General features: G+C 39.3%; 1 protein-coding gene across 1 annotated transcript; it reads left to right on the forward strand.

Moving 5' to 3' along the window:
• The first annotated feature begins 2,159 nt into the window (after positions 1-2,159).
• Positions 2,160-13,240, forward strand: f11r.1 (F11 receptor, tandem duplicate 1). Its single transcript, XM_083767281.1, has 9 exons — positions 2,160-2,491; positions 4,712-4,771; positions 5,464-5,580; positions 5,679-5,819; positions 5,964-6,166; positions 6,396-6,498; positions 10,405-10,516; positions 10,936-10,999; positions 11,170-13,240. Exons 1-9 carry the CDS (start codon positions 2,440-2,442, stop codon positions 11,203-11,205), a joined length of 888 nt encoding a protein of 295 aa, XP_083623407.1. The 5' UTR covers positions 2,160-2,439; the 3' UTR covers positions 11,206-13,240.
• The last annotated feature ends 1,028 nt before the right edge of the window (positions 13,241-14,268 follow it).

The raw sequence follows: 14,268 nt of genomic DNA on the forward strand, positions 1-14,268 counted from the left end.
CAAATAAAACCCTCTTGATTCTTGATTTCTGACTCCATTTATGTTGTTGAACAATGGTCAGTAGTATTATATTGGTTGAATGCAGAAATACTCAATTGCTAGTATTATGATATGAGATGTGTTTTATATGCCTGGCTACTGATTGACCCTCACCACCCACCTGGGTACTCGTGTACGTATAGGCTTTATCTTTGTATTTATTATTATTATTATTATATATTTTTTATTATGTATATTTTTTAGAAGGATTCATGAAGATTGTAATTATGTTTTATCCTAGGAGTAGAGATTGAAGTGTTTTTCATAGAATTCTAAATGGGGGGGAGCTTATGAGTCCAAGGAAGTATTAAGATTCAAGGAGACTCCATGGGACAATTATCTTTTAACCCCCTGACCCCATGGTACCCAGCTGTAAGGCATGTGTGGGTCAAGAAATCATTTGTAGACATTTTATTGTTGGATATTGAGGATTTACAGTATTTAACCTACAGTACCTATTACATTATATTTATTACATGGTATGTATGTGTCATTTAATCTGTATAATATACAAAATCAGCTCTGTTAGTCCAGCGTTAACACTGTTCTTCAGCGGGTTGTAGGAAGGTACTTGTACTGTAGTGTAGGGATCCACATTTGAGTATTAACCTATATCTATATATTTACATTTAAGTAAATGTTCTATGGGCCTATAGTATAGTATTCAAAGACCCCTGCCCCTGGTCACTGGCCCGGGCTATAATCTATAGTAGAGTATTCAAAGACCCCTGCCCCTGGTCACTGGCCCGGGCTATAATCTATAGTAGAGTATTCAAAGACCCCTGCCCCTGGTCACTGGCCCGGTCTATAATCCATCCGGTCTATAGTATAGTATTCAAAGACCCCTGCCCCTGGTCACTGTCCCGGTCTATAATCTATAGTATAGTATTCAAAGACCCTTGCCCCTGGTCACTGGCCCGGTCTATAATCTATAGTATAGTATTCAAAGACCCTGGTCACTGGCCCGGTCTATAATCTATACTAGTATAGTATCCAAAGACCCTTGCCCCTGGTCACTGGCCCGGTCTATAATCTATAGTATCCAAAGACCCCTGCCCCTGGTCACTGGCCCGGTCTATAATCTATCCATGTATGGGTCCCATGCTCCTCGGGAGAATTCAAGAGGCATACCTATAGGTGTAATAATTTACAGTATAAATGCATCTCATGGCAAATGGGGCATGAGTTACAGTATGCCTGTTCAAAGTTTGTTTTTAGTGATTTCCTTTAGCCTATCAACAACTGTAAATATGAAAATGAATGTACAGTCTTTGAAAAAGCATTTCAAGAAGGAATTAAATGTTTTTTCTTTTTCTTTTTTTTTATAAAGTATATTTATTGGTTTTAAAAGACAAACAGACATTACAGGAATTAAATGTTTTTAAAGGGGGGAGTGGTTAACCAGGCTATTATGTCCTCACCATGAACCCGGTCTGTTGACCTGGCTGTAAGCACTAGCAATTGCAAACACAAAAGATAGTCAATAATTAATTGCTAATGCTTGCTAAATTGTCTATGAAATATCCATGCCTCCCAAATATTGAACATTAATATGACAACTGATCAAATGTTGATTTCTGTCACAGATCAGTTGTTGAGTCATCACTATGCAATGGTCTACACACATTGTAGACCAGTGTTAGTGTTAAAATAGATTTTAATTCAGTAGGCTACATGCAATTTGTGAAAATCTGATCCTTGAAATTAAAGGATAGCCTATGGCCTACTGTTACCACTAGTAGGCTATTTTTCTACCTTGAAGAGTAAAGAGTAAAATGCTCAAAGTGGAGAACCACAGGGGTTCCTTGAGGGGGTTCCAAATGGACCTTTAGGTCTGTAACAAATGGAACCTATTTAATTTGGTTCATTATATCCAAACAATACATTGAACAATATTTGTTCACTCTCAGAGGGGCTCCTTGAAAGTAAAAAGTTTGAGAACCATTGTTGTCTCTCTAGTGCAGTGCACTGAGTCTATACAGTAGGAGTAGGCCTAGGGCACACATAGGCGGCTACACATGATAATATTTAACCAGTCCAACCTGTTGCTCAGCCTGGAGCTGCTGGAGCTGAGCCATGCTGACGTCATCCAGGTAGTGTCAGTGGAAGCGGAAGACAGGCACTGGTCTGGTCGTTGTTTAGTTTCATAGTTTACTACCTCCACCTCCACTACGGTCCACACAGTCACAGGTGAAGACGGCAGGACCAAGTTGATCGGATCCTAGCTGCGTCTATTTAGTATTTTTCCTAAGGAAAGGGGGATTAACATCTTTCACACGGCTGCTCATAAACACGACACCGAAGACGTTTTAAACATTTGCGTTTTGTTTACTAAAAGAGGCCTCGGCTAAAGTAAACTCCCCGGTCTCCCACTGGTAAACAAAGGACGAGGCGACCGACATGTTTGTTAGCGGCTTGGTTTCGGTGTCTCTCTTCATTTACGCCATAACAGGTGAGTGTATCCTGCAATGCATTTGAACTTAAGTGTTTCTGGGCATTTAGGCAGAGTTTTCCCGTAGAACTGAATTTATTTGACTAAAAACAACATATGCCCGTTTGAATGAAATTCCCGGGTACAGTATTAGTCTGTAGGATTAGGATACCAAAACCAAAAGCCACACCTGTCGCAGGCCACAGTGTAGCAGCAGTAGGCTATGCGTTTAGAAAGCGCAGGTCACTTGTTTGGAAATATTTATGACATTTACAAGTTTATAACACTTGAATTGAAAATGTGAGATGGCCTGCATACAGGGCTACCTGCATCGTATCAGTATTTTCAGTACTTTTTATGAACTCTGCCTTAACAGAAAGCAATACTATACTTTTGAGTAAAAGAGCCTTTTACATTGTCAAATAAGGTAGTTTGTTTTAATCCAGTTTTGTTCTACCTGATTTGCATTTCAAATGACAACCGTTATGAGAAAAAATATGATACATTTTAATACTAGATTTTAGAAAGGGAGAGAAACTATCATTAATAAATTATGTATGGAATTCATCTATTGTTATGGATATCTAACACATAAATGAACCTGAGTAGGTGTTTCATGTCTGAAACATGATTAAACTAGGTTTTCGTTTTTGGCACAGACATGAGATTCACTTGACTGTCATATCCTAAAACACCTGACATTAAATAAATTGTTTAATTCTGAATTTTAATTGGGTTTTTCGATATCACACTATGAGGGTAGCTGGTGACCAGTAGTAGAAACTCCTTTTTCCACAACCCCCCTACTGGCTTTCCACCTGTGAACATTGCCACTTGACTCTTGAATCTTGTTTGCAAACTTTGCATACTAGGAACATAATAAAAAAAACAGGTACTGCAGTGCTTGCTGAATGCCATTCATCCGTCAAGTTTCTGTCTGTGGATCACAGGCACTTTCTTCCTCTGAAACCTGTTTCATGAGAGAGAAGTTGATTGTTTAATTTGGCTTGGTGTCTTTCAAGTCTGTGTGTAATGTGTATTGTATTGTTGGGTGGCTGATGTATTCACAAGCCTTTTTTACTTATTTATTTTAATCTCCCCACCTCCGAAACTCCAATGACAGCCACACAAATAAGGAAGTCATGGTCTGGTATCATTTTACACTAGAGTATTTTTTTCCCAAGCCTGAAGCCTTTATCAGGTCAAACCAAAACTATGACTCGTGAGTCGTGCCACCTTATCTTGCTGTTTGTTGCAGATTGCACCCACAGAAAAAGCCAACAAGCCATGTTAACATGATCTCTGTCATTAGTTAAACTTCACCTTACTTTCAATGTGCCGCAGTAAAAAGGAGATTCACACAGTTTGAAGAATTGGAGCCATATATACATTTATATCGTTTTTTAACACTGTTTGGAAAGCTTGAAGTTCACTGCCTATAATGCGGCTTAAATTCTTTACTAGTAATAAGAATAACCCCTTGAGATGTTGAATCTCATTTTCAATGGAGCCCTCAAAGACAATAATACAATACCATAAACACATGTAGGCTAAACATTTAACAAAAGCCATCAGCCAGACAATGGAATAAATAATAATAATAAATACATATCATATTTTAAAATAGCTGGCTCTGTCTTTAGTGTTTTTTTTATGGGAAGGTGAATACTGACTCAGACGGTGATTGGCAGGTGATATACTGTGTTGGGTTCTGTAGTTGAATTTGTAGTGGCTATTTTGGATTATAGCGGGTTACTAGACTACCAAGTAGTAATTTTAAAGCTGAACCTAACAGGCACATCCTTAACAATAGTGTAGCATCCTATAATTTGACCAACACTGGTGTCTTGCAGTAAATGTTTAGTTGTTTACTTATTGACGGTTTTTGCTGTTCTCAGGCAACAGTGTCAGTCATTAAGGGTTTCACTGAAGTGTTGTGTCAGCAGAAAACCACTTTGGTTGTGAACTTGTGTACACTCTAAACCCTCAGGCTCGCTACAACTGACTGTACTACAGTGTACCGGTTTGAGGGTGTACTAGGTGGCTGTTGCTCAGGGTTTTAGGCCGTGTTTAGTTGTTGACAGTTGTTGCTGTCAAATGAATGTTAACAGAGACACAGGTCTGCTCTTGTTGGCCCATGGCATTTCTGTATGATGCCCTTATGACTGCACTAGATTGTAGAGTTGATATTCCTAATCTTTAGATTGCTTTTTGACATGATTCTTTTTATCACCCTTCCAGGTGTAAGTGGTTTTACAGTGACAACCACAAATGCAAATGTAAAGACCAAAGAAGGTGAAGGTGAGTCCTGAAAAATGTGCTTTAGAAAATTGGACAGAATGACTTGTTGCTCAGTTAATGCTTATGCCATGTACAGAATTCACAGAACTCCAATTTAAAAGACACAGTTTACAAGACAAAATACAGAAAGATATAAATTATCAAGCACAGATGTACAGCAGCACAAGACCCTGGAAACTTTATATCTTACTGCAACATTGAGCAACTTTTATAATTACTTATAACAAATTTACACACAATCTGTTTAAATTCCTGTAATTCTTATCAAACTTCACTTATCCAATTGTTATTTTTAAGCATAGATAGCCTTAACATATGTCAGAATGGCTAATTGAAACGTCCAAAGGATACTGTAAAACCAGAAAGATTGGTGGTAAATAAATGGTAAATGGTGCATTTATATAGTGCTTTTATCCAAAGCGATTTACATAGATTGTGCATTACATTCACACATTCATACACTGATGGCAGAGGAAACCATGCAGGGCACCGCCACCAACCTGCAAATCGGGAGAAATTAGGGGTTCAGTGTCTTGCTCAAGGACACTACGACACAAACTCTGGGGGAGCCTGGGATCGAACTGGGAACGTCGCGGTTCAGATTCTTCATACAAGCCTCGTCATGGGATTGCGAGCTTATAGGATTTGAGATGTAGTATTTTTATGTGCTCTCATTGCGTTTTTCATTTCAGGTGCTGATCTTACATGTTCCTACTCGGCTGACTTTGGTTCAGATGCAAGAATTGAGTGGAAGTTTGTAGACAAGAAAGGCTCACAGACATATGTTTATTATAAAGGACAAGCCACAAGTAAGTGCATACTTGTGGCATACACCATATTTCTGTCTAGTGGTAAAATGATACTCATTACATGGGAATAAATTGGTAATTGTACTTTTCTTCCACAGCACAATATAGGGATAAAGTGACCGTTTTCGGTAGTAATTTGAGATTCAACAAAGTGACCCGCAAGGATACTGGAGAATATGATTGTGTGGTGTCTGGCAACAACAAGTTTGCGGAAGTTAAAGTGATGCTTACTGTTCTGGGTAAGATAATTTAATAGATGTATAATAATTAACAAAATAATCATCATTGTATCAAAAGGTTTACTGTACTGGTGGTGAAATGGCAGTGTGTGTGTGTGTGTGAGTTGCTATGAGCTAAATGTAGGTTCTTGTTGTCCCCATCAGTCCCAGCATCTCCACCCCTGTGCAGAGTCCCTCAGACGGTGACTACAGGCAAGGCTGCCCTGTTGACTTGCCATGACAGTGATGGTTCACCTCCTCCGACCTACAAGTGGTATAAAGATGGAACGCTCCTGCCTGAAGATCCAAAACTGTTTCCTGCCTTCAAAAATTTCACCTACAAGATGGATCCAAAAAATGGCAATCTGGTCAGTTTATTTTTTTTACGAACGTTTTTGGGGGGTGTTTCTGCCTTTTATTTGATTAGTGTACAGTAGACCGACAGGAAATGGGGAGAAAGAGATGGAGATTCGAATCCGCAACACGCTGTCAGGCCGGATTAGCAGCTTAGGTGCCCGGACATCTACGCCAGCTGTCGAGGCCATATTCTTCACATGCAGATATTTCAAATTCACTGTTTGTGATTCCCCTTCCCAGGAGTTTCCCGCTGTGTCCAAGGCAGACACCGGAAGCTATTCCTGTGAGGCTGTCAATGAAGCTGGCCCTCCTCAGCGCAGTAAAGTTCACAAATTTGAAATCCGTAAGTATTTGTTTCTTGCAGTGCACAAATGTGGCTTTTGGCTGTTTTGTCCTACATTTGTCCTACATTTTCTCCCAATGTAGTTATTGCCAATTACCCATGTGTTCTGCAGCCCCACCCATGTGTTCAAACACCCCCGCTGTTTGAATGCGGAGGTTGTATACTACCACATGCTTCTGCCAATACACAAGGAGTCACTAGTGGTCGCTTGACACCAGCCAACGAGGGGTTTCATAAAGAGTGTAACACACAGGGGTTCACGCTACGTATTTATCAAAGTTTGCCTCACCCTGCGCTGAATAGGTGTCATGGCGTCGGACTCGTGACTGACAAACTGCACTAGAGTGACTTGACACAATCCTCTACTGACTTCCCACCTGTGAACATTGCCAATTGAGTTTGTTAGAAATTTGGAACCCACAATCAAACTTAACTGGAGGCACTGCAGCCAGGAATCAAACTAAATATATTTGTGTGCTAGAAGGGAAGTCCACGATTGCTTTTGCAGTAGGCATAATGAGTTCATTTTTGAATACGGAAATCAGTAAACCAGTTTGGTTTACTGATGACTTGTCAGCAGAACTTGTGAAAAATGCCTAATTTGACTTAAATAATTATGCACACACTCCAAATGTCATCTTAGTGGTGGTATTGGGGCTGAATATTAATAACACACACATCACAATATCTTCTTATCGTGGAGCTGAAAAATGCATATCCCTATAAAATCAAGAAAGAAATTCCTGTACACATATGTTGCCTAAATGCCTCGTTGCTGACATTTTGGTCTTCTGACCTTTTATCGAGACAAGCACATTGTTTGAACTTTGTGATTGTTCTTGTCTTGATAAAGGTCAGGAGAACAAAATGCTGGCAACAAGGCTTTAAAATCCAGTGCAGAGGAGACGCCTGCAATTTCTGTATACCTTTTCTTTATTAAAGGGATTGTGACATTAAAAAAAAGGTTTTGGAATTGTTCTTGTTTTTTTTAGGTTTTCTAATCTCAATTGCACCCAAAAAACATGAACTTTTAACATTCAGTAGATTTTCTGTGATCTGGGGTTTTCTGGCTCAAACAGGTGCTCTGATTTGCCGGCAGTAAGTGACATCACTTACTGCAAATCCCATATATGTCAATGGGATTTGCCAGCAGATGTCACTGTTTCACTGTGTTGCCTGTTTTCATTGTAGCTCAAAAGGCCCAAAAAACCCCAAAGAAAACTTCAGACCACAGAAAATCCACTGAATGTTCAAAGTTCAGGTTTTTTGGGTGTAATTGAGGTCATAAAACCTAAAAGAAAAAGAAAAATGAATGAATGAAAATGAATGTCATAAAACCTTTAATATTTCTATGCCCCTATTGAACGTGAACGCATGTTGAAAACTCTGCTTTATAATCATGATTGGAGTGTCTGGTTGGTGTAGAGTAGAGGAAAAAACTGTTCACCACTGCAAATACAGTGGTGCTGCTTCCAGCCTGCTTGAATGCACTGGCACTAGCGATTACAATGGGCAGTGTTTGCACCTTTTGTGGGAGGCAAACTGATATTTTGCAGCACTGGGGACCCCTGCTGTTTGATCAGAGAATCTGATAACATTAACTAATGGTTCATTCATTCAACCTTTTATAGAGCGCCGAAGTCCTGACGTCACTCGCTCATCCCCTGGCCTGTTCACGGAAGTAATTTCTCTATGGAGAATAACATGGGGTCATCTTAAAATTGTTTCATATAAGCGTTGTGGTCCAAAAATAAACAAGCTGTCTCTGCGTTATTGTCAGGGAGGTGTCTTTGTATCGTTTGCGACAGTCAGTCTGTTTCTAGCGAAAATCTAACTAATTCAGTCGCAGTAACAATAGCGTTTTCTCTGTCAGTTGATTCTTCATATCCATATGAGTGAAGCGGCCGGGGTTCTTTTTCAAACACAGTACTTAAATGAGGCGATCTAAAATACCCCTATGGGGATTACAATGCAAATAAAAAGTACATGAACCCGTGGATTTGCGCCCTCTACCGATATTGACTTTGGTGCTCTATTTAAATTCTTGGAGAATCAATTGAGGGAGACCCTAATTTACAATGATGCCAAGATCACAAACAACAATGATACAATACAAGATCAACGAAAACAATAAATAAATAAAAAAATTACGAACAAACAATTTAAAACTGTTAAATGTTGACGGCTATAAGTTAAAACGGTTACATACAGATAATGTATGATTATTGTCTCCACCAGGCCGAAGGCATGTGGGGAGAGTATGTTTTGCACTCCGTCCGTCCGTGTGTCCGTCCGTCCGTCCGTCCGTCCGTGAGCAGCTAATCTCGGCCACCGTTAACCCGATCGATGCCAAATTTTGCACACACACTCCCTGGATGCCAACGATGAACCTCTGCCCCAAACTTTCCACAACGGCCTGTTATAGCGCCACCAGGAGGCCGCTTTGTGCAAAACAAGTTTTTGCACAGTACACCTACAGATTTTGTCCAAACATCACGCAAATTGGTACACAGTCTCTCTAGAGCCATTCAACGAAACCGGTCTTTCAGATTTCTCACACTCATTCAAAACAAACACTGATTGGTTAAGATTGGCTTCCAAAATTCACAGGAGTGCTCAGTTTCAAACAAAATGCTATCTCCATAGTCATGTGATCAACACGGAGCGGCACCATTTCCCATCTTCCATCCTGATTGGCTAAGATTGGCTTCCAAAGCTCACACGATTCGTCCATTTCGAAAAAAGGCCACAAATCACAAACACAGTGTGCAATTTCCGTTAAATTATACACGCACATTTTCACTAGGCCGAGGACGACATGCCACAATTTCCTCAAAATCAGCCTCACGGTGGCGCTATAACAGGCCAATTCCTGTTTTTAGCTATAACTGCATCGATCTGTATACAACTTATGTATGCACACATGGAAAAACATTGTACCTGCATCCCTCCAACACGAACCTCCGGCCCAAATCTTCCTCAACAGCCTGTTATAGCGCCACCATGAGGCCACAACCTGACCTGCCCTGGTGGAGACCTGTGCCGATTGGCACTTTGTCTAGTTAAGTATGTTCCTAAAATGGCCAAAGGTTCAGTTTAAGTTAACACTCCGATCGACAACAACAGGAGGTATGATTAAATCTAACGTGACTAGCGACGGGATAGCGGTGGGCCGTCTAAGACATGATCTTTTCTTAGAATTGGACAGGATGATTTAGATCAAGAGTTATTAAAGTTTTAAGATTTTCGGTCTCGGTAAAACAGGGGGGGGGGGGGGACATTTTCGATGACGTCCCACTTTCACGCAACATCGAGTGTTGCGCAACAGGCGCTCCCAGGCTGTGGAGCGATGCGATCGGTCTTGATCTCAATAACCATAAGTCTTTTTGATAAAACTTCGTCCTGGGCGCTGGGTGTTACTAATTGAAAGGACGGTGAAGTTCGTCCTAGGTGATCGGGGTGTTAAATGGGGAGTGATGGCAGCAAAGGTTGTCGGGATTGCGATTTGAACCCACGACACTGTCAGCCTGCATTTGCAGCCAGCAAATTCACCCGACATTTTCGATTCTGTTTGGAACCCCATTTATTTGGGTTGTTTACACCCTCTCGAGACTAACAGTGGGGTTAATCACTTGAGCATCAGCTTGTAGATTAACTATTTGTATGAGGAGATTTGGTGTGGAGTTAATTTACCTTAAAGAGTGTCTGTATTGATCAAACCAAAACAATCTCAATTTAGGAATTGATTTTCTTCAAAGAGTACTTTTACATTATGAAGATTATTATTGATATATTTGAAGAAAATCAATTCCTGAACTGAGATTGCATTGATTTGCACTATGCTGCTGTTTAACAATAATCATCTCAGTATGTGGAAATCTTATGTTTCCTGTCTGCTTTTTTAAGGTGATATTAATACTGGGGGAATTGTTGCTGGAGTGATAGTGGCCATCCTCCTGCTGGTCTTATTGGCATTTGGACTTTGGTACGCCAACAAGAAAGGATACCTGCCTAGTGAGTAAAAATCTCAACATTCATTAAAAAAGCATGGGTTTATGTTTTCACTCCTTGTTCATGTTATCTTACACAATCTTTATATGATATTGATCATCTCGGGTGGCAGAAATGACATCATCAATGGCTTGTCCCCAAGGATCATGAAACAGATTAGATTCTACACAAGGCTATCGGTTACAGTTAAGAGCAAAAATACACTGAGGTTTCTGCAGGATATTGACATGTGACTAGATAGACATGCGGCTTCTGCAGGATATACAAGATATTTGATTTACTTCTTTTACTTTTTTCCCCCTTCACAGAGAAGAGTGAAAGGTAAGAGTTTCATTCAAAACAATTTCTCTGCACATTTCATTACATGTGTTAACTAAATTACATGTTCCCTTCATTACGTGTTTGTATTTTTTTGCTTCTCCACAGCAAGTCAAAACCTTCTGTGGTCTACCAGCCTCCATCCGTATACGGTGGTGAAGATGACGAAGATGTAAGTCTGACCTTGTCTTATCAGTCTGCTTTGTTTTGTTTATACAATTATATTTCCTCTGGTATGTCCATTTAGCTGGTACAGTGTCCATACCTGTATTACATTATATATCAATTCTTGCAAGAAAAATGTACATCCACATTATGACATTTGATATTTTTCTGTCTCAGGGGGAGTTCAGACAGAAGTCATCTTTTGTCGTATAGCCTGCCTGAAAGGTCAAGAGTGCATCAAAGAATCCCTAGAAATGTTTGTGATGTGGGAACTCTTCCTTTTTGTGTCTTTCTCTCAGTCTCAATACATTGCAGACCTTTTTTGTTTATGATAATTAGCTTTTAACAGGCAGTTTTCATAGACTTCTATGATTCATTTATGTGGCCTTTTCTCCTTCATGATTTGTTGCCATAAATGCAGAACATTGTGGGGATACAAAATTGTAATGTTATGGGAAATATTGTACATACTGTAGCAGAATATTTTTATTGCACACAGGAGTTTCATTAGCGAAACAAGTACTGATAAATGGCCACGTATGTTTCATTTTAGCCATTGAAATTCTGCTTCCTATATTTTCCCCCAATTGTTTAATTAAAATTCACTTGCCTTTTTTATATTAGATTTAGTTTTAATTCAAAGTATGTGTGATTAAATTGGTTACAGTAACGTCATTTAAAACGGTTTCTCAATGCAAATGACAATTTCTTTCAATCTTTTAGTGACACAAAAACAATATGTAAATGTGTGGTGCAAATTTCAGGTAACGTCTTTGATATTCAATGTTAACACATTTTAAGTCATTGGTCCTTCAGACGAGCTGTTTTTTTTACACTCCCACTTTCCTCATTAGATTGCACCATTTACCAATGATTAACAAGTGAAACGTACATTCCTGAAGATGTGTTTTTGGCCTATTGACTAGCTCAGGCAGGATGTGATTGACAACCATTTCAGCACCACTGCAATGGTCCCATAACTTATCCATGTGAAGATCCAAAATGTAATCACTTTGAGTGCAGTGCATGTATAGTTAGCCTAGATGATTGAGTGTTTCTCGAAGGTATTATGTTTCTTTAATGCTTGTTTTTAGTTACTTTGCTCATTTTTATTTATGCAATATCCAATTATTTTTTTCCCCAGCCATGGTTATCTTAGAATTCTCACACCTATTTGAAGCTGCCTTTTCTTAAAAAAATTAAATTAAAAAATAACATAACTTGGTGAGTGTAAACTATAGTGTGAAGCTATTGTTTAGTGTGCAAACGTTAGTTTCTTTGTTTTGTTGAAATCTTTTATGATTTTATCAGTCTGTATTTTGGGAAGGTGTGGAAATGTAGAGAGGTGGAGAGAACTATATAGTCACACATGCTGTTTATTAGTGCAGTGTTGGGTTATGACAGTAGACAAAGTAATACTTGCTGCTTTTCTGTTACAAATGAAACATGGTTTCAATCTCCAGTGTTTTATTTATTTATGGAAATTAACACATGAATTTCAGCCCATCAACAATTCACAACGCAACTGGTTGCACTTCCAACCACTTGTAAGAAATGGAATCGGTCTGAATTGGAACAAAAAGTGATGGCAAGTGGTTGCATTGCGAATCATTGGTGTGGACTTGGGCTTAAGAGTCTATAAATGGTGGATGACCAAGTGCATTGTTTGCTAGTTATTTGAACATGCCTGTGAAAAAACTCACATGTAACTTCTATAAATATAGTATGCTCACCTCCAAGGGGTGATATTGTAAAATATCTTACACAAATTGTAATCTATGTGCTATGAAATTACAGAAATGCATCAGTCTAGTAACTTGAAACACAAATGCTATATAGCTAGTACGACAGCAGATTGAGCTGACTGTATTCTTTGAGAAAAGTCAAATGACAACGCATTTTTCCCAGTTCTAGGACAGCGTTCTGCACGATAATTGCCTGTATTGTTTAGGGTTGTTCTGTTCATCAATGATGGTGTAAATTGAGGGCTCTCATATTGGTTATTTGTAACTCTAACCCAAAAGGCACATTTTATGTGTTGCTCCACAAATACTCAGGTTGAGATATGAATTGTTTGGTAATGTGATAAATGTAGATACTACAAATTAAAAATCTTTATTTAAGGAAATGGTAATATGGAATGACTTTTCTGCACTGCTGTACACATCTTTCCTGTATAGAGTAGCTTACATTTTGATTGTACATTTTGAAGTTTGTTTTTTAAATAATAAAATTGTGTGTTCGTATATACCACTCAGTATTATCTCAGCTCTTTCTCACAGACAAGAAGTGCTACCTTGCATGGGGAAGAGAAGGTTTGATTCACTTCCGAGACTTGTGTATATAGATGGCCAATTTGCAGAATTCTGAGATTTGTGTGCAACCTATTACCTGCGACAATCTGACCGGTTTAGATATTTTCAGGTTCGACACTTTGTTAAACCCCACTCGCCAACATTCCCGCAGTTACCTATGCGGTCGGGTGTGGAGGTCTTTATGCCTGCAGCAAGCCTAGCTAGAGGTGTTGTTTCTTGTCTCTATGAGACTATCCCCCGCAGAGACCCGGGTTTGGATAAGATCAGGGCAGGCTGGGAGGCCGAATTGGAGATTGCATTTTCAGATGAGTGGTGGGAGCAGGCAACGGAGAGGGTTAATTCTTCTTCCTGTGCTAGGCTTAGCCTCATTCAGTTTAAAGTTCTCCACAGAACTCATTACAGTAAAGCAAGGTTATCTAAAATATATCCGGGCATGACGGATTGTTGCGATAGATGTTCACAATCACCAGGGAATCTGTCCCACATGTTCTGGTCTTTCCCCAAATTGATCCCATTCTGGAAATCTTTCTTTGACATAATTTCTGAAGTGCTGAAGACAACCATTTTGCCTTGCCCCCAAATTGCAATTTTTGGAATCCCGGAGGAGGATGTAGTTTTACCCAGAAAGCAACTTAATGTTATTGCCTTCGCCTCATTAATCGCCCGCAGGAGGATACTTTTACAGTGGAAGGCTGAGTCCCCTCCCTCGGCTAAATCATGGTTGATTGATGTTATGTCCTTTCTGAAACTTGAAAAGATCAAATTCACAATTCGAGGGTCCTCTGACAAATTTTACAACCATTGGCAACCTTTAATATCGTATGTAAGCAGTTTAGAATCACTTTCACCTGACTGAAGACACATGGTGTTGGTGTGCGGATCTCTACCTGGTGCAATATATATAGCATAATATGTCGGAAATCATTACTTTATTATCATTATTATTATTATTTATATATAT

This window comes from Protomyctophum parallelum (genome assembly GCF_964188405.1).
Source record: "Protomyctophum parallelum genome assembly, chromosome: 1".
Taxonomy (NCBI): domain Eukaryota; kingdom Metazoa; phylum Chordata; class Actinopteri; order Myctophiformes; family Myctophidae; genus Protomyctophum; species Protomyctophum parallelum.

Excerpts from the sequence above, each read along its gene's own strand:
- f11r.1 (XM_083767281.1), top strand. The coding sequence starts at position 2,440 with ATGTTTGTTAGCGGCTTGGTTTCGGTGTCTCTCTTCATTTACGCCATA. Across the intron at positions 6,167-6,395 it reads ATCCAAAAAATGGCAATCTG|GAGTTTCCCGCTGTGTCCAA; the intron begins GTCAGTTTATTT and ends TCCCCTTCCCAG. Across the intron at positions 11,000-11,169 it reads GTGGTGAAGATGACGAAGAT|GGGGAGTTCAGACAGAAGTC; the intron begins GTAAGTCTGACC and ends TTTCTGTCTCAG.